Source organism: Neocloeon triangulifer, unplaced genomic scaffold, assembly GCF_031216515.1.
Source record: "Neocloeon triangulifer isolate White Clay Creek 2 clone unplaced genomic scaffold, ASM3121651v1 ptg000017l, whole genome shotgun sequence".
NCBI lineage: Eukaryota > Metazoa > Arthropoda > Insecta > Ephemeroptera > Baetidae > Neocloeon > Neocloeon triangulifer.
Genome location: NW_026775559.1, coordinates 2,690,813 through 2,715,674, shown reverse-complemented (window position 1 = coordinate 2,715,674; position 24,862 = coordinate 2,690,813). Strand labels below are relative to the sequence as shown.

Sequence of the window (24,862 nt, the reverse complement as noted above, 5' to 3'; positions counted from 1 at the left end):
CTTGAAGCTCGATTTTTCACCTGTCACCGCGACGATCCACGTTTGCTTAGCCGAGACTCGATTTAATCCTCGCACGCAATTTAATCAGAGCTGAATTAATTGCGCGATTTGATTTGATAAATTCGAACAATGGTGCCCGCTCACGACGCTCGCTCGAGAGCCGTCTGGCGTGATGCATCGCTTTCTAACTAGCTGCTCTCTAATATGTCACATTCTTCAAGTCCAAGGCGGCACTAATTCCACCCCATAACTCACCACTCAGACCCACGGAGCACGGCTTCCTTTCACTCTCTCCTGCTTACAAACACCGAATTTGATATAAAAAGGGCGTTTTTTTGTTTAACTAAAGTAAAACAAATTCAAAATTAGATTATCCTCTTCCTTTGAACTATTTTATTTTCAAAGCTTGTGCTTTGATTTGAACACAATGAGTCAAGATTCATGGCGGTTTTTGTTGGGATTAATAAATTAAGTCGTCCGCCGAGGTTGTTTGCGGGGATTTGTTGCGCGGAGGTGAGAATTTATTCGATGGAATTTGCTTTGTTTATGCGGATTTCTTGCCTTGCGGCTCTTCACTTCCACAGAGGCGTGGCAAAATTAATTTTATCTTCTTGACGTGAGGTAAAATATTATTATCATTCTTTTTTTCTTTGGAATATTTATTTTGAGACGCTAGAATCATAAATTAGAAATTATTATTCTCTCAAAAGGAAATTTGCGATTTTTAAAACTGAAACCCAACGAGGAAAAATAAAATTTTTTAAAGAAGGAGCAGAGTCTTCTCTACTGAAGTGATAATATCAGGTAATTGTTGTGTGGTAATCTTTGAGGCAAAACTAGTTTAAATGGGTAAAAAAAAACATGCTAGCCCCCAGTTTTGATTGCTTCCATTTTCTTTGAAGGATTTTGCTTTTGAGGAAAATTTATCTGCATATTTTTTACCATTGAATCATTCTAATGTGAGTCTAACCTTTTAAATTTCATACCAGATGTTTCATTTCTCTTAAAAATTAAAAAAAGTCTTGCTTTACGATTATTTAAATTATTTTATTACCAAAATCAGAGGGCAAATTTCATATAAATTGGGATAGTTAAAAGTTGTTTTATATCAGTTTAAATATAGTTTTCTCAGTTTCAACACAAAAATTACAGACGAAATTCTATCAATTGATTATAATCCTATTTAAAATATTTTTGAACGAACGTTTGAATTTGATACTACTGAACTATGAATTTAGAATTCCGCGTACTGTCTGTCACTTTGGTGAAGGGATCAAGCTTCAATCCTTTATACAAATGACATTTCTTCTCAGCGAGCCGACAAAGCCGCAGCCGGTTTGTTCTTTTTTTTAAGTGCCTTTGTGCGAGGAACGGCCGCCTCCTTTCTTTCTTTCTCTTTATTCATTCTTCTCGGTTTTTGTGTGTGAGGGGCGGCCAAAAATAGGGCCGTCGTGTAATAAAATGCTCTCGTTGCACGCAGGCTGATTGGGAAAATAAATATTTATCTAATGACAAACCAGAAAGAGATGATATATTTATATAGGAGGCGGCCGGCCCTCACTTTATTTCCCCGGTGGAAAAGGCCTCGATCGTTTGAACTGCACATTAAAATTTAATAATCAAAACAAATGGAGAGCAGATGGGGCCGCATTAAAAACGACTCTTTATGCGCGCACGCTCATTTTAATGGCTCCTTTTGAGATCGCCCTCCACACACTATTTTTTCTCTTATCACCCGCGCATCAATCCGAGTGAGTGGTGCGGTTTTGCCATAAACCCCGGCCGTAATTGAGGTTTAATTATAGAATTCATTCGGCCCGATTTTATTTATTTTTCATCATAAACCGGCAAGATTAAGTCGCTTCTCAAGAGAGAGAAAATCATCATTTTTGAGTGCGCGCCGCCGGATGAAATTTATTTTGGATTTTACGACGTCTGCACTCCTTGCCGCGAAATTTCAGGTCGACCGCAGAACCATTTTTATTTTATTTTTAATTATATACACCATCTTTTTACATCAAAATGGTTCTCTCTGTCTCTCACCTTGCCAGATTTTTAATTTCCACTTCTTCCATGTTTGCTTTCAGGAACGCCAATCAACAGATTGCCCATCATGGCCAAGCAGGTGCTGGACCTGTACGAACTGTACAACCTTGTCATCGCCAGAGGTGGTCTCGTCGACGTCATCAACAAGAAACTGTGGCAGGAGATCATTAAAGGGTTGCACCTTCCCTCGTCCATCACGTCAGCTGCTTTCACCCTGCGCACTCAGTAAGTCAAAACTGAAGTCTTGATTATATATTTTTAATAATTGATTATATAAACGTAAGTTTGTTGTGCTGCTCTAAAAATTTTATTATTTAATTGTTTTTAAATTCATTTGTGGAAATTTTTCCCTTTTACCAAAAAATTAAAAAAAATCTGTTTCTAATTTTCTAAAATTTAATGAAGTTTTTTTATGGTTTACAATAACCAAAGACAAAGAATGAGCCAACTTCAGTCAGCATCTTATGTTAAGTTATAGTTGTTATAAAAAAGACTATAAGCGAATTTGTATGGATTTGTTCCTATGTACATTTAATTTGTGCCATTGTTTCTTAAAGGCAGTTGAATTATTTGCATGATTTGCACGGAAAGAAGCTGTGATTTAAATGCTTTTTGGGAACTTGCATAAATTTTTACAAATCGTTCATGCACCGCCGCTAATTTAAACCTTTTAATTACGATAATATTTTTCATTTTCAATTCGCCGCTGCCAAACAATATTCACGATCATCACGCGCCTCTGCATCCGCGTCTAATTTTTGCCCCCGAGTAAATTCACGATCTGATAATTACACACATGCCAAACGCATACAGAGAGAAAAGAAATTCGCGAAATCGGCGATTTCGCCGAAATGCTCTGGCAATATAAAAAAACGAAGATAATTTTTCTTCTTATCCTTCGCCTTGGGAAAAAAGAATTGAATGTGAAATTTTCAGCAGCATAATTATACGCAGGTATTAGTGTGTACACCTGACGGTGTTTTACTGCGCTTAATTTCACTTTTAATTAGTGGCGGAATTTAAATACTGGACCTGTTTAAACTAAGTTCAGGTGCTTTTTAAAAAATATAAAAAATTAAAATTATAAAAATATAAATGAGCAAGATTTGATTAGAATTTGTCATGTATCAGATTTATACATTTCAAGAATGACAAATTTGGAATTTTTATTTTAGATATTGATATTATCCATTGATATTTTTATAGAATTTTAAATCAATAATTACAAAGAAAAAAAAGGATGAAAATAATATTGAACTATAATTTGCTAATCAATTAATTTGACCGTTCCCTGCGCACAATAATTTTCGCAATGTCAAAATCTAGATTAGAATCATGACAATCGAATTGCTAGCGGCGTGAGTCACCCACGTTGGAAAAAGATGAACCCCTTTGGCTCACCTCCCGAACAAATAATCCGCGTGCTGCTCTACGCGGGGAGTCGAACGAAACACAGCCAATTTCTTCGAGCCGAATCAGACCTCAGATGAAAAGAGCCCAATTTCATAAAACAAAATTATGCGCCTTCGCATTTACGACGGATTTATTTATTTTCCTCTTGTTGCGGCGCAGCGAGACGAAAAAAGACATAAATTATATTTTTATCTTCGGCGGCCGTTAAGATGAAAAATAATGACGCGGCCAATCATCAAAAAATAATTAAATTTGGTGGCCCCAATTATGACGAGAGACATTTCTTGTCGCCATTAAAATACGGAGAGAGTCTCTTTGGAAAAAAATATCGTTTTTTGATTTTATATATGCGTGCGTCGGATGTTGTCGGTCTCTGCGAGCGTGTGTTTTATTTATTTCGGTGCTTTTTCACGGTGCACAATAAATTATTGGTGACGCCAGCAACTAATTTGGCCGACCGAGAGGGGGATGATGATAAACTTCGGATTAATTTGAAACACTTGGTGTGGTGTGAGAGTGGCGTTTTTTATCGCCTCTCCTAAAATAAATATGCCGCGCCGCCGTGTGATTTTTAATTTATTGCGCTGGAGAGAAGACGAGGGTCCTTTTCTTGCTCTCAATGAGAGTGAAAAAAATCGGATGCAGACGCAGACAGCGTAAAAAACAAACGTGGGATTTATTAATTATTCCCAATTAAGCACTGAGGAATTCAAATGTAAGGAGGCAAATTATAATCATACCTAAATTTAAACTTATAAGGTGACGGTGGCAATGTTTAAGAGGAATGAAAAACTCATTTTCAATTTGAAAATTTTCAAAATTTATTTTGTAAATAGCTTCGAAAATTGAGATCAGTAAATTTTTAGTAAAATATTTCAAAGCACTCAAATGTTCATTATTTAGCTGGAAATATGAATAATAATTTCAGATAAAAATAATAATATAAAATAAGCATTCAGCAGCCAAATCTTTTGAATATTTTAATTTTAAGAATAAGAAAGTTAAAAAATCCTAAATATTTCATTAAGAATCTTGAATCTCAACTCTTTCACAACACACAAATTTTGAACCCAAAATAAATCACGCGGTTGGTCATCAATATCCAATTAAAACCGGCAAAAAGTGATCACGAGGACATTAGTGTTTGGTAATTAAGAGATAAAAAGCCTCTTTTTCCACCTCTGGCACTAATTACCGCTGCACAGTGAAAGATCGGGATGAGACAAAAGAGTAGCACAAGGGCCGGTCGCGGTTATTTCGGTGCGTCGCTTTCATAATTATAACAAGGGCGAGCGACACGCGGCCTTTCTTTCCAATCGGTTGACATGCGGCACCGATATAAAAAAAATAAAGTCGCAGACAAGCCTTCAGAGTCATCATCGCACTCATCAAAAGCAAATCTATTTTGCCCGGCCCCCGTCCAATAATAGCACCTGCAGGTGCCAAATGACGACGCTCTCTTTGACGGGCTGACTGATGAGACGGACCCGATTCGCAGATTACAAATGGACCGCGCACAAATTGTATTATTTTTAAATCAGGAAAAAAAGAAAGGATAGAGCTGTAGCGTATTTTCTAATTATCTCTCTAGTCGCGGGGAGTTTTCGAGATCTTTCAACTTTTATCGCCGCGCGTGATACTGACGTGAATATTAAAATTAAATTTTACTGTTGCTTCATGATGGCAACCATGTGGCCGCAAGTCTCTCTAAATTTAATTTTATTATTCCGCTCGCCGCCGACGACGTGGGGGTGGATTTATTTTATTGAGACGGCCTGCCTGAATGATGACCTCATAGACCGTTTTACGTGACCTCTGTCGAGGAGAAGAAGTCTACGGAAAAACCTTAAAACTGTTGGCTGAATTGAAAAAAAAGGAATGTGAGAAGAAAAAAAAGAAATTTTCTGACCTTCTTCGAATCAAATGGAATTTGAAAAACTCTAGTTTTTATTTATAATATAATAAAAGATCACAATTTTTAATGTTACTTGTTGTACACATTCAAATCATCATTTTATACTGTTTCAAAAGCGAGTTTTTTACTTGATTTCACCTGTACTTAAAAAAGGCTAGAAAATAAATTGTTTTAATGCATTGCTTTTGTTTAATTCTTTTTTAATTTGAATACAATAATTGCATTTTTCCTATTTGAAAATGTAACTTCGAGGTTTTTTTAAACTTCTATCAATTAAAAAAAAAAATTAATAGCCATTTTTATTCTGATTGACAGGTATATGAAATATTTGTACCCATACGAGTGTGAGAAGCGTTCCCTGAGTTCGCCGACGGAGTTGCAGGCGGCAATCGACGGCAACCGGCGCGAGGGCCGCCGCAGCAGTTACGGCACCTACGCAGAAATGGTGCAGCGCAGCCCCGGTTTGGGCGCCGTCGCCACCAGCCTCGCCCAGCAAATGTCACCCCTGAGCCTGGTGACGGCCGCGGGGGGCCGCCCCACAATGAACGGTGGTGGCGTCCACCACACGCCGCCGCACCCCCTCAGCCTAGGTCAGTACCAGGATCTGGCAATGATGGGTTCCACTGCACCTCGTGGTTTGTGCACTTTGATCACTCTAAAAATCATTAAATCAATTTACACGCTTGCAATTTGCTAATAAATTTATTTGTTTTGAATTGCAGGGCCGGCCAATGGTTTGGGTCCAGCCGAATTCGAAGCTCGGATGGCCGAGTATGTGAAACTTTTGGACAAAGAACTCAGACGCACTGCTTCCACCCCTCCTGCTGGCAGACAAGGTAAAAAAATCGAGTTAAATTAATTTTAATATTTAATTTTTACTTAAATTGAAAATCCGCTGTGAGGAAATGGATTTCATTAATAATTTAAACTAGGTGTTAAAAAAATAAAATTATAACTATGGACTTTTAACTGCTGCTAGTTTGTTTATTAATCCTTGTGCCACAATATAGACTTGTAATTGTTTTAATATTATAAAATATGTACGAGAAATAATTTTTTAAAGTTTTTCCATTATTTTTTTTTTAACCAATTTTAAACTTGTTTCAATTCACTTATATTCCATTTTTTATTATGACTATTTTTAAATTAACAAAATTTACAACTTAACTAAATCTTATGAAATTTAAAAATAAAATGATGGTCCATAGAAAAAACTGTTTGCAACAATATAAATTTAAAAAAACAATTTGATACTTTTTACTATGTTTTATAATTGTGTATAAAAAATTTCAAATTTTCATCACATTTTTATCTTAGCGTTCCCTTTTTTAGCCGGACCAAACTCACCCCCACCCTCCACGTCGCCGCGTGAGGCCCTGAACGCCCTCGAAATGTCTCGGCTGACTTTGTGGAACCTGTACCACAACTCCTTCCCAGAAGACCCTCGCACCCCCGTGCCGCCTCCACCCCCTCAGCGTGAGGCCCTCAACCTGGAGGTGTCGAGGCAACAGCAGGCTGCGGCAGCTGCCGCGGCCGCCGCTGCGGCCGCCGCCGAACAGGCGCGCACCATTGAGGCGGCCGTCAAGAAGGAGGCAGTCGAAAACGGGCCGAATCCTCCCAAGAGGCCGCACATTGCTATCGAAGAGGACCTACCCCAGCACACTAAACTTCCCTCACCTGTTGCCGCTGGCGTGCCAGGGGCGGCGAACATCAAAATCAACAGTCGAGGTAATTAACTAATTTTGATCAGATATTTTTTTTTATTAATTATATTTTTTTTTTAATTACAAACAATACATATTATATTAACTTGTAAATATAGTTTATGCAAAAAAAAATTAAATTATGTTTTTAAACTATATTTTAATTTTTTTCATTTACTAATCACGTATTGAGTTTTATCATGTTTATATTTAAAATTATTTGATTTTATTAAAACTAATTGCTTATTTCCACCATTGACATTACAAGTTATCAATTTGGTATGTACTGTGAATAATCTTAAAAAATTAGCAAAAATGACAAAAATGATATTTGCAGCTAGAATTTATTTAGACAAACTTTTTATTGATACAAATTGTGATTTTTTTTTCTAATGTTGCACTTTTTGAATTTTTGCAGGTGATGCTCGCGGTGAGAATTCCTCTCTGGTGGTGAGCATGGAGATCAATGGAGTGATGTACCAGGGCGTGCTCTTTGCCCAGGTGCCGGCCAGAAACGCGGGCCGCATCTCAACGTAAAGTCAAGCAGTTAAGCAATTAATCGATAATTAACTGTTGAGTTATCCACCAATTCCCACCCTCATCAATTTCCATCAATTGTACTTTTTGTTCCGAGAGTGTGATCCGTTCTTTTTTCGCAAGCAGACAGTTCAGAGACCAGTTGTTAGCAGATGAATGCGCGTGTGCATGTTCACTTGGGGTAAGAAATTTTTGAAAATTAACATAATCACCGTTTCGTGTCTCAAAATAGATAAATGTTAAATTTTAAAAGCGGCTGCGTCGCGCGCAGTTGAGAAAATGTGCCAACAGCAGCTTTATTGTTTGTTTTTTTACACTTTGTTGCATTTAAATTATGGTATAATTATTATCATATATTACTTCAATAATATTGCACGTAGGAATATTATATTATTTATGTTTGTGCTTTAGGGATTTGATTTATAAAATTCTTTCTCATAGCTGCTGAGGAATACATTGATATTCGCATAAAGACTTCAGCTGAAATCTAAAAAGCAGAAACTTTTTCGAATTTTTCCCAGTCAATTTGATTTCTTTATTGGGACTATACAATCTGCCAAAGTAGAGTTTATAATTACTCAAATATAAAATGGCAACGGACTTAATAAATTAGATTTGATGCACATATGAGCTGCAAATGCAATTTTTTTTAGTCTGCTTGTTGGTTCCGAAGATATTTTTCTTTCTGTTTTGTAGTTTGTAAAGGCCAATAATTAAAATGATTTACGAAGTTGAAAATCAAAGTCAGTCTGCCATTGTGTAGGTATATTATGAGTTCGCTGTAAAATTTGCTGGGGTGTGCAATTGTAGCCAAGCAAATAACAACTTATGTATAATTGTAAGTTAAAATATCTATCCACTTTCTGTAAATATTCAGTATTGAGAAATAGATCGTCCTTCGAAAGCAGCTGATAAAAATAATAATAAATTATGAATGTGTACTTAATGATATAGAGGAACGAATTTCAAACGCGAGAAAGACCTTTTACAGGATAGGAGCTCAAAATGATTGATTTTGACTTTTTCTATATATATATGAAGAGTTAAAACATTTAGTTAGGGATTTTTAAATATAGCGCACATGAGCAAAGCAAGTTCGAACTTTAAACTAATAATATATAATTTCTTAAAACAAAATAAAATCCGATTGATTATTTCTATATATTTTTGTAATTTCAACGCCAAAATTTTGATTTTTGGAAGCACGTTTTGCTTGACTATAGCGGTGTGTGATCTCAAATGGACGCCAAAACACGCGAATACCTTCACTCGAATTTTGATTTTTATTCCTCTGCAACAAATCCCTGACTACCGCGCAAAATCATACTGAATTCTTTTTTTACTCAGGGATTGATCAATGTAATTATTGAAAAATCAGTAGAATGTTTCTCATTTGTACTCTTTTTTTTCACCAACTGATGCATCGTGCGGCCAATTACTGGTCGCTTTGCTATGGATATCAAAATCAAGAGGGTTGATGTAAATGTGCATTATTTAAAACGGATTAGTTTCAAAAATTATAAATTTATTAGTTGTGAGAGATTCTTTAACATATAAATGTGTATCATAATGCAGTAGCCGTAGAAGAATCTCTTTGTTGTCAAAAATCAGCAAAATTATTCACTAGTTTATAAATGATAAAATGTTTTCCAACCATATCGTAAATAATAAAATTTAAATGTACATACAATTTTAGTGAAGAAGTATAATAAAAATCATAAAAATACAGAAAAAAATGTATAATTTTATTTCACTTGTACAGAACTTTGCAAAATCCTTTCAGTCATCATCTCAAACAAAACTCAAACCACGTCTAGTCATCGTTGACATCAAAACTAATTGTCTCATGGGGAAAATCTTTTTTAAATACCTCAATATCAGCGCCTAGGCTGATCAACATTTCAAAAAATTCCTCGTTTTTCGCTCTAATGGCTCCGAGAAGAGATAGGCTCAATAACTTCTGTTTCAGCTCAGTTGGCGCTTTTGCCAAAATCATGTTCACTAAATCCTCCCGAGCCTTTCTGGCGGCTTGAGTGATTGGAGCATACTCGTCGTGTACCAGTAAGGTTGAGGCGTACATCAAGGAAGAAGTATCGGCGCCACGTTCTAGGAGATATTCAACCATACCTGCGTGACCTTCCTCAACGGCGAGGGACAAAGGTGAGATGCCAAATTTTGTTTCGGCGTTAATATTAGCTCCTTTAGAAAGAAGAATTTTCGCGGCTTTTAATTGTCCCTCTTTGGCTGCTTTGTGCAGAGCAGTTTCTAATGAGTAGACCATATAATTTACGTCTGCGCCGTTTTTTAGCAACATCTCTATCAAATCATGATCTCCACCCTTCGCGGCGGTGTATAAGGCGGGACTAGGATTGGCTCCATTGTCAATTAAGAGTTGAATGCATTTCATGTATGCATTTTTATCTTTGGATGCTGAAACTAAGGCAATCTCCACGGGAATATGATAGAAAGGTCCGTCTTCGTTTGCTTGTGAATCTTCTTCGTGCAAGGTCTGCGCCGTCTGAGGACGCTCATGAGGCCAATGTTGTCTTTTCGTTAAACACTCTGATGATTTTTCAGCCATAATGATAATAGGTTTCGTTTTATTTCCTGCCATGTCCTCGAAATCCATGTCGGCGGATAATCCGTCTTGTAAGAACACCTCTATTGTATCAGCCAATTCTTCGAGCATATATGAATGGTGAGCCAAACACTTCCAGAATGCACGCTTTTTTACGAGCAATGAATAGCATTTGAGCTGCAGCAAGTATCTCAAACACTCGACCGCGCAATACATGGCTGACTTATCCAATGCACTTACACGAAATCGGTCGTTATTGTCTCCGTACTTACTCGTGCTTAAACAATGTATATTGGCTCCATCATTCTTGAGTTTTATCAAGATATCCAAACATTTTGAATAACCAGCAGCATAATGAAAAGCAGTTTCACCGTTTTTATCCACTCTGTCAATGTCTACAGAATTTTGCAACAGAAATTCTACGCAAGCCAATTTATTGCTCCAAACAGCAAGTTGTAGTAAAGTGCTTCCACGCTCTTTTGTTACAGAATTTATATTCGCTCCGCACTCCAAAAGTATTTTTACGGCCTCAACACTTCCATTTTCGCATGCAACTTGAATCGGAGTGTACCCATCAGTACCCTCAACATTTATATCTATGCGAGCATCATTGTCAATCAAATATTTCATCAGTTCAATGTTTCCATGACAAGCTGCAAAGTAAAGTGGGGAGACGTTTTCTGAATCTTCTTGCAAGTAGGGATCTTCAAATGCACCATTCATTAAATATGAAACCATTTTGACGTTGCCTTTCTTCGCTGCAATCCTCAAAGCTCTTTTCCTCAGAGATAATTTTACACTGTCAGGTAATGTTGGTTTTGTTATCAATCGTTTGACGCAATCTAAGTTATCCTGCTCAGCTGCAATGTCTAACGGCGACTTCCCATTTCGATTTTCATCCACAATCATCTGAGGCACCACCATCATGATCTTATCAATAACCTTTTCGAGCCCTTTTTTAACAGCAAGGTGCAGAAGCGTATCTTTTTCCTCAATGTGGCAACGCTTGGGGTCAAGCAACTTGATATCTGCCCCTAAGTTCAACAGATGCAAAGCCAGTTCTTCATCATTAGAATAGCATGCTGCATACAGGGGATAGTATTGAAAGTTTTCGCCACGATATTTGTAACAGTAGGGCGTGTTGATTAACGCAGGAATGTTTTCAAAAGTCTCTCTGTATTCAGACTCGAAAAATAATTTAAAGAGCCTTGCCAAGCCTTCCTTGCACACGTAGGATATTAGAATAGCAGATTTACTTTGTAAATCATTTTTCTGACAGCATTCATCAAGTTTAGTCTTTTGAATTTTGGATTCGCTGTCAGAACCTACGAAGAATCCATCGATGAATAGCCGCACCTGTTCAAATTGGTTTCGTAGAAAAAGGTCACTCAAATTTATATCGTCAACATTTTCCAGGTAGCATTCGCAATCTTCGTTTGTATAGTGGCCGGCTTTTGTGAGAAAAAACATGCTGATAAGATATTCGGCATAGGTTTGATGTTCAAAAATGACAAACACCTCGCCATCTTCACTAGTAATAGACGCAATTCCGAGTTGATTAATTTGGCGGATATCCTTTTCCATTTTTACGGACAATTTTAGTTCGGGGGATGGCAATTTTTCTCGGTAAACGCAATTGAAAGCAGCCACCATTAGCAGTTCTACGCTTCGTTGAATTAATTCATAGTAACCCCTCTTGCTCTTGTCCGTTCCGTAGGTTTTATTTAAAGCGGAATCCAATTTGGAAAATAAAAACTTGTGGTAGAGAGACGATATGCTCATTCCTTCTACCACATCGTCGGCAATTTCAGCTATCATTTTCAATTGAAGGGGGGTTCCAGTAAAGGGAACGCCGTAATCGTTGTTGGGTTTGAGTTTTGATAAGAGTTCCTCGCACTCTTCGGCGTTTTTGAAGAGCATCGTTCTCAAAAGATTTAACTGCTCCTCGCGGCTCATGGGGCATATTTTCAATTGGCTCAGTTGAAAATTTTTTTCGATTATTTTGGATAGCTGGTGAGGACGAGATGCGACCCATAGGCACAGTTGCTTTTCATAGATTTCCGTCAAAAATTGTAGAACGACATCTTCATAAGTCAAAACTGAATCATAGCCGTCAACAAGCACCACAATTTGCTTTTTGACAAATTTTTCCTCAAATTGAGCAAGATCGCTTCCATTAATTTGCGAGGCTTTTTTCAGAAAATCACGCACATCCGCTGTATCAGCACCATTCGTTTGAACATCTTTCAAATATTTGCATATACGCATCAATGAGAAATTGATAATTTGAAACTCCGGGAGCAAGTCTGCCAATGCTTTGGCCATTTCAATGGTCGCAGCCAACTTTCCATATCCTGCGGCTGCATTGATTAACCAAAAACGATTTCTCCCTTCCTCTTGAGACTGATCTTTGGCTGATTCTGCGATCTCGTGACTCAATTGATCAAACGATACATTTTCATTTCCACGAGCGAAAGAAGGCTTAATGTACGTATTTTTGCACGGAGAAAAATCTAACAAGTTGTGCAGGGTACTTGAAACTTGCGGTTTAATTTGACCTTTTGAAGTTGCATCATCGTCGCCCGCGCGAATGACATTGACGACGGCCTCTTGTAAACTCAATCCGCATTTTAGCTGGGGATTTCGCAGCCCATTGATTAATCTAGTAACGATATTTTTTCCATGAGGCTGTCCAATTCCGACAAATGTAAAGATTTCTGCGTGATTGTTGGATGGAACTTCCCAATCCCTGTCCGTCTGCAATTTGGTCCGAAAAGGTATTTATATGATGTTCAAAATAAATGTATTATTTATAAAAATCTTTTACCCGCGCAACATGACGATCATCTTCTTGGCCACCATTGTCCAAAAAGAAAAACAACTTTGGTTTCCCAGAAAGATCCTTACAGTTGACACCTATCAGTGGTGTGATCAATTCATTCACTGGTTTCCTCAATTCATCTGTGCAAATAGTGAGTCCGTCATCTTTATTGTCAATCAGACTTGCCATAATGCACACGGCAAAGCAGCCTTCCTCTTGCAGACCGCAGTCATTTGCATTGGAAACTTTTTTTAATTTTGTCTTTAATTAAAAAAAAAAACAGAAAATTGAATTTTTACCTTTTTTCAAGACACATTCCAACTGCTTGATCCCATATGTCTTTGTTTCAAATTCAAGGAATAGGAAACTCTTTTTCGCCTCTTCTGCCTTTTTTGAATGTTTCGAGTCGTAGAAAATAAGCGCGCGGCCTCTTCGAAAGAGGAGGTCTTCGCGTGATTTCCAAGGATAAAAATCTTGGCGCTCCTCACTATCAGTGCCAATTTGCTTTGACTCTCCGCGTTGATTTCCACGAGGACTAACTTGCAGGGGATAAGTTCTTAAAATATGTATATTATTATTAGTTATTAGTTGTATTTTTTTTAATTTAAATCAAAAATATCTTTTACCCGTAGACTGTGAATTTCTTGTGCTTGAAAATATGCAGCTGCGGCGTTTGACCAATAAAGGTGTTATGTTTCGATGTTCTTAAACTGATTTGTTTTTGAACCCTCGTTAAGAAAATGGTGAAGTCGCAGTTTTTGCTCATTTTGTTAAGTTCTTTGCAAAACTCATGCACAAACCAGCTACCCTCATGCGAGTTTCGCTGAGCTTTTGTTGCTGTAAAATATATATATTTTGTAATTATATTAATTAAAATTAAATTAATAAATTATACATTCAACTGCAGAATAAAATATAATAAAATTTTCGCAGTTAGGGCCACTTGATCCCCATATCGGCACCTCCCTGTTTTGCTCGTCATCTTTCTTTAGAGGTTTCTCAATATTTGCGCCCAGAGTTGGCAGTCTTAACTCTTCATTTGAACCCCTGCACGGCTATAAAAGGAAAAAATCACGTTGTGAAATTATTTGGTTTAAAACCCTCAAAAAATATTACCCCAAAGAAAAGCACTTTCAAGCACTTCTGGAGGCATATCATTCCTGCTAGACCTTCCCATACGTCCTTTTGATAGTAGATCTCACAATCATTTGTTGCTGGGTCAATATGGTCTGTTTCAATGGCACCACCACTTCTCCCGTGAGAGAGGATGAACACAAAAAGAACCGCTGGTGCGTCATTCTGAGAATCTTTTTTGTTTATGACATTACATAAATTATTTCAATTAATTTAAGATTTAAGTTAGCTTACAATCTGCTTTTCCAGTGAAAAGTTGAAATAAGTCATCCTGGTTAGTTATTTTTGAGAGAATGCTATTTCTCGTGTTTGACTTCAAATCGACAAATACGCAATTCCTTCTCGTGAAAGTTGCTCTCAGGTTCTCTATGTCTTTGTCGTTTCCCACCCTTGGGTCCTCATGGTTTTCAAACCCATGATGGATTACGAGCACCCATGTTCTGAGAGTAAGCAACAGTTATTATTTAGAGTTATAGCGACAGAAGATAAAATATACAAAATTGTGTCATGAAAATAAATAATAAAATTCATATCTAGATTTATAAACATAAAGCACTCTTACCTGGCCGGTGTGTTTTGATCGTCTAAAATATAGCCAAAGTTAATTAAATTATTGGATGACATAATATAACAAAAGGTCATATCATCCTTGAAACAAAATATTTAAAAGGAGTTTGCTTGGTTATGCAATTATGAGGAAAGAACACGCCCTTTATATAGCCTTCGTCAAAAAGTCTAAAAAATTTGGAAAGTCTAAGGTCTAACAATAAGTCTACCTTTTATATCTCTGACGAGATGATTCGCGGTTGGATTCGCGCCGTTCGCCGGTGCGACGTTCCGCAACAGCACTCAGGTGGCAGCACTGCCCGCTAAAAGCATCAGTCCGCCTGGCCAGCCAATCAGCGTTCGCCAACTCAAGCCATCGACGTTCTGATTGGTCCAGCTGGCTAGGCTAGCCACGTTCCGCCCGGTGTCTCTCCTTCGTGTCATTTTGTAGCCGAACCCGTCAGATTTGGTCAATTTTCCGTGCGTTTTGAGTCGGCAGAGATGATTTTGAAGACTGCACTGCTGTTGGCCTGCGCCTGGACGGTGTGCCTGGCCGGCGAAAAGGACGTCCTCGAGTTCACCGACGACGATTTCGCCACTCGGATCGCCGAACACGATGTTGCTGTGGTCATGTTTTATGCCCCATGGTAATTCGATTCACTCTTATCGCCTCTTTTCACTGATAAACGCACTTCGGGAGGCCGGTTAATTGCTTTCTGCAGAAATTTTACCCTGCTTTAGGCATTGAATGACCGATAAAAATTGAAACATCTCAAATTTCATTGAAATTTAAGCTCAAATGTTTCACTTATACTGTTGCTCAAAGCTCCAACCAGTCACTTTTTTGCAGCTGAATTAATTTGAATGAGAAGTTTGCTTGCCTCTAATTTTTAGTTCGTGTTCAAATATTTTTGTTAAAAATTCATTACCGTAATTTCGCGGTAAAAATAAATTTTTATTGTAAAGGAAATATGAAAGAACAGGTTTAATTTTAAATTATCCGGGTATATAATACATACGCGGAAACCAGGAAAAATTAATTAATTATCTTAACTCTACGTTTTATTGTCCTATTAATTATTATTATCTTTTCAAGTTTAATCCCCAATTATAAAATTCATGATTTTTGTTTATAAAGCTTCTTTATCATTTTTTTTAATAACCCCTGTGGGCGCCTGCATGAAAAGTGAAAAAAAATCCCACCGCTCGGCATCTGAATCCAATTTCGAATATTTTGCTGCATGACTGCATGTTTAAATAAGTTTTTGAAATACATTTTTATAAATTTTTCTAATGATCTGCCGTAATCAGGTCATAGACGAGTGTCAGGAAGTCCATTTTTGCTGCTGCTTGTCCCCTTTTGTCCCATATTTCTGACAGGAAGCGGATTTTTGGAATTTTCCATCCACATCATTTCGACTCTCATAATCAGACAGTTTGTAATTTTACAAACGCAATACATACCTTAATTGGTGTGCAAAATTTACTAGCTTCTTTCTATCAATTTTATTCAAATTGATAATTTTCCCTCAAAAATTTGCCCATTTGATTAAAAAAACTAATTTTATTTATTATTTTTTGCAGTCGACGAAATATGAAAAAACAAATGTTTACTGTGGCATTTCATAACTTAAACTTTGCAATGCTATCACTTAATTATATTTTTGAAATATTATTTTAATGCAATTCTAAAATATTTCTTCTAATGTTATCAGGTGTGGCCACTGCAAGAGACTAAAGCCCGAATATGAGAAGGCGGCGCCAACCCTGCGTGACAATGACCCGCCCGTGGCCCTCGTCAAGGTCGACTGTACTGAGGCTGGCAAGGAAACTTGCAACAAGCACGGCGTCTCTGGCTACCCCACCATCAAAATCTTCCGGGGCGGCGAAGTGGCCCAAGACTACAGCGGCCCTCGGGAGGCGGACGGAATTGTCAAGTACATGCGCTCCCAGGTTGGCCCCAGCTCGAAGGAACTCAAGAGCGTTGCCGATTTCGACAAGTTCACCAGTAAGGCAGAGGTCGTGGTTGTCGGCTTCTTCAAAGAGGACTCGGACCTGAAGAAGGCCTTCGTCAAGCTGGCTGACATTCTCAGAGAGAGGGTTTCGTTCGGAAACTCTGCTGACGAGGCTGTCCTCAAAAAGGCTGACACCACGTAAGTTAGAAATTTGTTTTTATCAGCAGAAAATTATAATATAACTCATGTTTTCTTTGCAGTGATGGAATCATTTTGTACCGTCCCAAGCACTTAGCCAACAAATTTGAGCCATCGAATCTCAAATACGATGGAGCTGCAAACAAGGATGCCATCGAAAAATGGATCAACAAAAACTAGTATGTCAAAATTTTATGATCCCCTTTTTATTGCTATAATCTATAAATTTTAAATAATAGTACATAATTTAATTAGTTTTCTTTTAAATATATTTGGAAACAAAATTGTTTTAGTCATGGTCTTTGCGGCCACAGAACCCCTGAAAAAGTAAACCAGTTTTTGTGGCCCCTGGTGGTCGCCTTTTACGATATTGATTTCAAACTCAACCCCAAAGGTTAGCCCGGCTGCGTTTGATTTGCATGACTAACAGTTTGTCTTGTGTGTGTTTTTTCTCCCTCTAGCCACGGTCTGGTTGGACACAGGACCAGAGACACCTCCAAGGACTTTGAGAACCCCCTGATTGTTGCTTACTACACTGTTGATTATGCTAAGAACCCCAAAGGTATGCAAATGTGTTTTGTTACTGCTCGCTTTGTTTATTTGATTTTCCGATTTTGCATTTTTGCTCTTAAAATTGATTGAAAAACAAAATCTGATTAATGAAATTATTCAGGAACCAACTACTGGAGAAACCGTATTTTGAAGGTTGCTCAGGAATACAAGGATGACTTTACCTTTGCCATTAGCGCCAAGGACGACTTCCAGCACGAGTTGAATGAGTTTGGTCTTGACTATGTTGCTGGTGACAAGCCTATTGTTTTTGCCCGCGATGCCAAGAACCGCAAATTCTCCATGAAGGAGGACTTCACGTTAGTCTTGCTCCTAAGTTGAAATTCAATTTTTCAAGGATGTATTTCTTGCAGAGTTGAATCCTTCCAGGCCTTCCTGAAGGACCTCAAGGCCGACAAGCTGGAACCGTATCTGAAGTCTGAGCCCATTCCTGACGACAACAGCGGCCCTGTGGTCACTGCTGTTGGCAAGAACTTTGATGATGTTGTCACCAACGTTGACAAGGATGTGCTGGTGGAGTTCTATGCCCCCTGGTGTGGACACTGCAAGAAACTGACCCCGATTTATGATGAGCTTGGAGAAAAGGTAAAAATTTGAGAACGATCAATTTAAATTGAGTGAAAGAGTTGATGGTAAAAACTAATATCCAAATATTTTATAGATGAAGGGTGAGGATGTTTCCATTGTTAAGATGGATGCTACTGCTAACGACGTACCCTCCACCTTTGATGTCCGTGGATTCCCCACTATCTACTGGGTGCCCAAGAATAAGAAGGACAGCCCAGTCAGATACGAGGTACAAAAAATTTTTAAATTTTATTAACCTTCTTCATTAGTCTTTTTAATGGATATTTCTCAACTTAAAGAAAATCATTTGTATTAAATAATTATATTGCTGCTATTACTTATTTCAAATTATATGATATTATTAAATTATTCTCATTTAAAAACAATTTCTTGAAGTTGAAACTCGAATCCCAAATTTTGAAGAATATAGTAACTGATTTTTATTTTTTCTATTTAGGGTGGCCGTGAAGTTTCCGACTTTGTTGAATACATCGCCAAGCATGCCACCAATGAGCTCAAAAGCTTTGACCGCAAGGGCAATGAAAAGAAGAAGGAAGAGTTGTAAATGAGTGTCTGCTCTGGAATGCACATCTAGCAAAGACTTACAAACCCAATTTTTGTCCTCCAAATGATGAGCAATTTGCTATGTAAGAATGTTTGAAGCGTTTCATCTTGTTGATTGTGTGCTGCTTGTATGGATGAAGATAAAAATGATTGAAGTTGATATTTTAAAATTTGTTTCCTCCAATGACAAAACTATCATTATGTGAAAATGCTCCATTCCAATTATTGAAGTTACTACACACAGTTTGATTATTACAAATTGAAGGATCACCGAGTTGGCTCACGAAATGTATTTAATTTTCTCAGACACAAACGTTACATGCATTTTCCGTTGATTTATATGGATGCAGATTGTAACTCTAATCGAGTGTGATTGATACTTATGATTTCCTTTAGCAGTCTTGAAAAAGCAAACCATCTCTCCGTACGTTCACAAAAGATCTGGTTGTGGGAATAATATTTGTTTTTGACAGTACTGGACAATTTTTTTGATATAAAACTGAAAAAAATATGTGTCATCTATCTGTAAATCATAATAAAATTTTGATAGAGTTACAATACATTGGCATTTGTTTGTGAATGAATCACGCGCTGCTCCCTTATTAAAATTAAAGCCCCCCTGCCCCTGTTTGATGTTGCGGTCAAGAGCTTCAGTTGCTGTGAATCACCAGAGCAGAACCAAAAGCGCTAATCACGGAAACTACCCCTATTTCATAGCAACACCAATCGAAGGGGGCGCTCAATTTGTTTATGCTTTTCATGCCAGCGTGTTTTCCCAAGTGTTGGACTTTTTTATTCTTTCATTTCTTTTGCGATGTCTGACGCGAGCGCGAGCAGAAATGCAAAGGAAAAACTTGCAAAACTAAAAACGGAGGAAATGGTGATATCGAAAAGTTGCAAATCCTCCATCAATGCGATCAGAATGTGCGACCAACGGCTGGCTACTGACCTCAGCATTGTGTCAAAGGAACTTGAAGATGCAAGGTTTGTATTTTTTTCACTTATGGGTACCAAATCATGACTTATAATTTTCATAATTCTACCAGAAAATTTGAGAAAAACAAAATTAACAGGGATATAACTGATATATTTGAAGAACTTGCTGCGTTTCAGAATGCTATAAAAAGGGACGACAGCATACTTGATTTCAGTGAGTGTTTAATATTATTACCTTGACATAATTATTCGCAATTTTTCTTTTTAGGTCCACAGTCATGCAAGGAAAAGCTTGTGCAGTTGCAGAATAGGATTTTGCAAACGCGTGATTACTTAGAAAAAGAGTAACTTTATTACGCTATATTTTTTTAATATAATTTGAATAGGAAAATTATAGAAGAAACGTTTTAACAAAAGCGCAAAATTTTTTGTCATCATTTCATGCACTAATTTGGCAGGCTTAAAATCCAGTAGTTCGAAATACACAGAGATGTCTGCTAGATTTTTTTAAACTTAAATAGAATTAAAAATTTTCTATTGTCTTGATGTAAAATTTATTTTTCCTAGAATTTTCATACTGAGAGATGAGGAAAAGGTGCTGTCAGAAGAAGTGCTCCTGGCTCAGCAGAGAATTGAGAATGGCACAAAATTTGACACAACGGCCTCAAATCAATATAAATTTGCAAATGCAAAAGTAACAAAGCAAATAAAAAACTCTCAGTCTGCCAAAGATGAGGTGAGCTTTTACCATAATCATTATAAAAAGATTTAATTAAAATTTTTATTCTTCGATAAATTTTACAGAATATTTCAAATTTTGAGAGATTCGTTGAAAATCACGGGCACACAGGTGGATGGGACGAGCAAGACCACCTCTTATTTCTAAGGATGAAAAGCAAATTTCGCAAACAAGACCTTTCTAAATTTTACAGATCACTTACAAGTCAACTACCAGGCATAGCAACATTTGGAAGTTGAAATGTAAAAATTACTAATTAAATTTATTGAAGATATGACTTCGGAGAAAATAACGCAGCACCTGCATTGGTTTGAAGAGTACGAAAGGCTCAGAGAGAAAAATAAAGTGGCAATACAGCAGTGGCGGGACTCCAGAAGAAGGGAAAATGACAAAGTGAATGAGAAGAAAACTAGATCTCGTAAAAGTTCCACGGCTTCAGCCGAAGAAGCAGAGGGAGAGCAGAAGAAGATAGAAATTACAAAATGGAAGGTATGGCGGCTGAAAATTTATTTTGTTATTTGTTTATTAATTTAAATCTTAAAGAGACAAAAGGAGGAAGAACGAGAACTGCAGGAGCAGAAATTAAAAGAGCAAAAAGAGGCCGAGAGGTTGTTTCAGAAAATTGAAAGAGAAAAACAGGTTTGAATTATTTAATAATGCACAAAGTAATAAAGTAATTTAAAAATTTTAGTTGAAAGTGAGAGAAAAAATATTGACTGTCAGGCAAGAGAGGCAAAGAGCAGAAGAGAGTGCCAAGATTGAAAGGAAACGAATGGAGGAGGAAATCAGAAAAGAAAGGGCAGAGGAAGCTAGGAAGATGATAAAAACATACAGGTTTTAGAAGAGGAAATCATGATTTGAAGCAAATAAAATCATAAAATTTTGTAGAAAACTGGACGACATGCATGTGGAAAAAATGAAACTTATGCGCATTACAAGAAAAGAGAAGAAAGATCCACCAAGAGTACCAGAAATGGTGTCCATTCCGAGAAACCCTGACCGGCTTTTGCAAATGACAGAAGTGTGGAGAGCCAAGTGCAAAATTGACGAGCTTGAGAACAAAACTAAATTCCCGAAACCTGTCATTCACGTCAGGAACATCCCTCATCTGTATAGAAAAATTATTTTCTTTCAAACCTGACAATCCCCTAAAATGCTTTCTTTCACAGAAAAGTTCCGGAGTGGAGAAGAGGAATTAGTTCAACATAAAATTAAATCACAAATGATCTTCTTTTTATTACTTTTTGGCCAGGTTTATTTGATTAAGCGCAGGTTGTTGAGTACAGGAGAAACGCATATCAGTGAAATTGAGGGATTTGCCTCGTAAAAATTTTGCCCAAAAGGCACTCTTTCTCATGCTCTAACTTACTCATCTAGACGTGTGGACCAACTTCTTGTAATCTTAATTATTGAGGACTAACAATAGTATTTCAACAAACAAATCAACCATCAAACATAATTATTATTAATGCTTAAAACTTGAAAACGCAATAAATAATAATACGCATTGAAAACAGTTTTAATTTTGTAAAGTCGTTATTTCGCGCAATCACAAATGGCACTAAACCTTGCTTGCAAGTCTCGCAAATGGGGAATTTAGAAAATGGGTGGGAATTAGCGGCAAAAGTCTAACCTGCTTGGCTCACTGGACCTTGCTCTTGGCCGGAACTGCAATATGCGCCATCAAGCCGTAGAAAATGTTAAAGTGCTGAAATCGGAAACAACACGTTTGAGATTTAATTTGTCAAAAGTTTATAATTTAAAGTATCTTCTTACTTGGATACAAACGTAAGTGATCCCCAGGTATACCACAATGGCAAAGGTCAGGAATAGGTCAAAAACGGCTGGCTTAACACTGTACACGTTTACATTTGCTTTGGTTACATCGTAGAAAGCGAAGTCTGGGTCTCGCTTGTCAGGAATGAGATAAGACACCTTGACGTCCTTCAAGTATCTATAAAAAAAATCAGTTTTATTGTGAGCAATTAATAATAACTGGCCAATTCCGTTTGAATGAAAATTGTCTTCGGCAAATTTACAAAAACATCTCTTGACAGTAACGGAGCAATTTATAGTAATTTATAATCAGTCTATTGCTGGTCATTTAAATTGATTTTACCTGGACAAGATATTTTGAAGACTAGTGACTAGAGGATTCTGTTTGGTAGCTAAGACTTGAGCAGCTCTAGGCTGGGCAACAAGGAAATCCATCACTCCCTCAATGGCAGTCTCATCAATTTTCTGTATTTATTTTTTATTCAGAGCCAATTAATTTCAAAATTTGAATTTCTCACAAGATTCTCTGTGAAGACATCTTCCGAGGACAGGTTATAGATGTACCTTGCCAAGGCCTCGGACAAAACACTTGCCTTCTGAGCAATCGTCTCGATATCTGCAGTCTTGTCCAAAATTGTTGATCTTGCATAGTCTTGATGACTCTGATTTTAATATTTTTTTATTATACTTCAGAAAAATTTAACAAATGATCTTACTTCCAGAGATGAAACGGTGAAGCCTGCAATTCGCTTCATACTGAGACGTTCGTGTTCCCAAGCCATTTTCTTTTCTGCCAAATTAATCTTCTTGTGGATCAGCTCAACATTGACTCCCGGATACAGTTCTTTGGCTGCTTCAGTCAGTTCATGCAAAAACTTTGCAGTGGTTGTTCCTTCCTTGGGTGGTTTCGAATAGTGGATGTAGATGTTCTTAGACGTGGACAGAGTGTCCAGGCAGATCACAAAGTGGGCATTCTAAGATTCATAAATTGTTACAAGATGTTTTTATAACAAACATTTAAAAAAAAAATAACCTGTAGAGGTGATCCGTCAATGCTGTCGATTTGATCCTCAAGCCACTTTTTGGTGCCCTGATAGTTCAATTTGCCAGCTCCGGCCAGTAAAAACATAAGATTGAATTGGGCATGCGTTCGCTGAGAGTTGTAAAGTTGGGAGAAGATTCTGGCAAGTTCAATCAGGACAGCAACGCCAGAACCATTTGAGTCAGCGCCAAAAGCCAATTCCTAAGAAAAGTACGGATCAATGCAAATAATTCTATATATAAAAATTAGGCAACTTTTGAATATTTTTAAATAGAAAGCAAACTCACTGGTGCTACTCCATAACTGTCATAATGAGCAACAATAGCCACAGTTGGCAATTTGTCCTCCATTCCTTGACCGGACAGTTTGCCCTGAATATTTGCCACCGCCACATCCGTCCTGGCATGGGCCTGATGGCTGTTGACCACAATTTGGTACCCATTGGCAGAAACAGACTGCATTAGATCTAAAAAAAAGATTAAAATTAGTTAAGCTTATCAACAATTTTAAGGAGATTACTTTCTAAAGCAGATCCCTGTGCTGGTTGCGGAGTGCTTGTGGTGGTCGTGCTCAGATCGGACAGCACGTCATCCATCGAGGGATTCCAGTGAGTGAAGTAGACAGGAATTGAGACCTCCTGCTCCATCATCAGGTCTTCAAGCTCCAAAATATTCTGAAAATATTACATTTTGTGTATAAATACTAATAAGTTTATAAAATATTTTGGTTAAAATTACCTGTCTGTCCTCGATGGACAGAGCAGTTAAGTCAGAGGGGAGCACTACGATTAGGGCACCAGCCTTTTCCGCAACGTCCCTGAACTGTTCGATGGTCAGGTCCTGGATTTTGGCTATCACACAGTGTCGAGCACTGCTCCAGGTGTTCAGAGCCCTGGCTTCAATGTTGATCGGAGCACTGCGACAACCTTAAAAAATTGAAGGGGTTAAATAATTTATACATAACTTGTTTCTCTAGTTTTAAGCATAAATTAATTTTTGATTATGCTCACAATAAATTAGGTGTTGATTGTGAAAAATTTTGACTTATTATAATGGCAAACCTTCAGATTAAAAGTAAAAAAGTTAAATCATTCAATACACATACATAATTATAACAAATTATTTTTTCTAAAAATAATAATAACTTTACTGCCAAATTTTTTTCCTTTGATGCTCAATAATTGTTACGCATGAATGGAGTATTGTGACTCTATGAAATCTAAATTTAGCTCGACTTAATATGAAGAAAAACAAAAGTTAATCCGATTAAAAGGAAGCACCACAGGTGATGTTCAGAATAAATTTAACGAACGCAAATTTGAAGGGCTTCCGCCCATGATACTATCTGTACAGTTTTTCTAAATTTTTTCAATTCCAAAATGTCCAATTTTGTCCAAATTTACCATGTGGAACGCCGTGCAAGTCGTACTGTTGCATTCGATAGACTGGAAACTCGTGCGAAGCGGCCACCGGGTTGGCCGGCGAAATTATGATGAAAATGGGTAGAGCGATGACCAAGTAGTAGGGCAAGTAGCCGCGGAAAAGCTCCGCTATGCTTTCCACCTCGTCGAACCACATTTTCCAGTTAGACCGGCCACACACTGGACCGAATTTGGCGAAACCACGACGTGTTTCGCAAGTCAGCAGAGGACACAAATAAAATCAGATCAGAACGGAGGAGCGGAACTGGCCTCGCCCCCTTGAGCTTAATTGGTAGATGGCGTTGGCGTCGCAGTAGAATAGCCAATCACGACCAAGCGCGCGATAGGAAAGACAAGCGATGGATTGGCACGTGGCAGCTGTGCTGCAGCCTAATAATAGAG

The 24,862-nt window shown here is 37.5% G+C and overlaps 5 protein-coding genes across 9 annotated transcripts in view; 3 read left to right on the top strand and 2 right to left on the bottom strand.

The window, feature by feature from the left end:
* Positions 1–8,843, top strand: part of LOC132203778 (AT-rich interactive domain-containing protein 3A-like) — a 94,054-nt gene extending 85,211 nt beyond the window's left edge. For 2 of the 5 annotated variants that reach the window (XM_059631793.1, XM_059631792.1), the window contains exons 5-9: positions 2,088–2,271; positions 5,690–6,009; positions 6,097–6,210; positions 6,692–7,102; positions 7,496–8,843. In XM_059631793.1, the coding sequence (XP_059487776.1) occupies positions 2,088–2,271; positions 5,690–6,009; positions 6,097–6,210; positions 6,692–7,102; positions 7,496–7,614 (1,148 nt within the window). In that variant the 3' untranslated portion in view covers positions 7,615–8,843. The remainder of the gene's footprint in view (positions 1–2,087; positions 2,272–5,689; positions 6,010–6,096; positions 6,211–6,691; positions 7,103–7,495) is intronic. The other 3 variants (XM_059631796.1, XM_059631795.1, XM_059631794.1) reach the window with 3 other exon arrangements.
* Positions 8,838–14,941, bottom strand: LOC132203777 (uncharacterized). The gene is made up of 8 exons (XM_059631791.1): positions 14,710–14,941; positions 14,382–14,587; positions 14,130–14,320; positions 13,909–14,068; positions 13,640–13,850; positions 13,313–13,569; positions 13,020–13,258; positions 8,838–12,949 (listed from the first exon to the last, which is right to left on the bottom strand). The coding sequence occupies exons 1-8, from the start codon at positions 14,787–14,789 to the stop codon at positions 9,428–9,430; spliced, it is 4,866 nt and encodes a 1,621-aa protein (XP_059487774.1). The 5' UTR covers positions 14,790–14,941; the 3' UTR covers positions 8,838–9,427.
* Positions 14,942–15,087: 146 nt separating this feature from the next.
* Positions 15,088–19,109, top strand: LOC132203780 (protein disulfide-isomerase A3). The gene is made up of 8 exons (XM_059631798.1): positions 15,088–15,340; positions 16,409–16,846; positions 16,909–17,025; positions 17,308–17,408; positions 17,520–17,715; positions 17,770–18,001; positions 18,078–18,212; positions 18,441–19,109. Exons 1-8 carry the CDS (start codon positions 15,195–15,197, stop codon positions 18,546–18,548), a joined length of 1,473 nt encoding a protein of 490 aa, XP_059487781.1. The 5' UTR covers positions 15,088–15,194; the 3' UTR covers positions 18,549–19,109.
* Positions 19,110–20,495: 1,386 nt separating this feature from the next.
* LOC132203016 (uncharacterized) lies at positions 20,496–21,927 on the top strand. The gene is made up of 5 exons (XM_059630434.1): positions 20,496–20,711; positions 20,766–20,861; positions 20,914–21,056; positions 21,111–21,332; positions 21,392–21,927. Exons 1-5 carry the CDS (start codon positions 20,496–20,498, stop codon positions 21,429–21,431), a joined length of 717 nt encoding a protein of 238 aa, XP_059486417.1. The 3' UTR covers positions 21,432–21,927.
* On the bottom strand, positions 21,447–24,725 carry LOC132203015 (BOS complex subunit NCLN). The gene is made up of 10 exons (XM_059630433.1): positions 24,443–24,725; positions 23,778–23,965; positions 23,560–23,713; positions 23,328–23,506; positions 23,032–23,241; positions 22,715–22,972; positions 22,517–22,660; positions 22,342–22,463; positions 21,999–22,176; positions 21,447–21,930 (listed from the first exon to the last, which is right to left on the bottom strand). The coding sequence occupies exons 1-10, from the start codon at positions 24,615–24,617 to the stop codon at positions 21,865–21,867; spliced, it is 1,674 nt and encodes a 557-aa protein (XP_059486416.1). The 5' UTR covers positions 24,618–24,725; the 3' UTR covers positions 21,447–21,864.
* Positions 24,726–24,862: the final 137 nt, after the last annotated feature.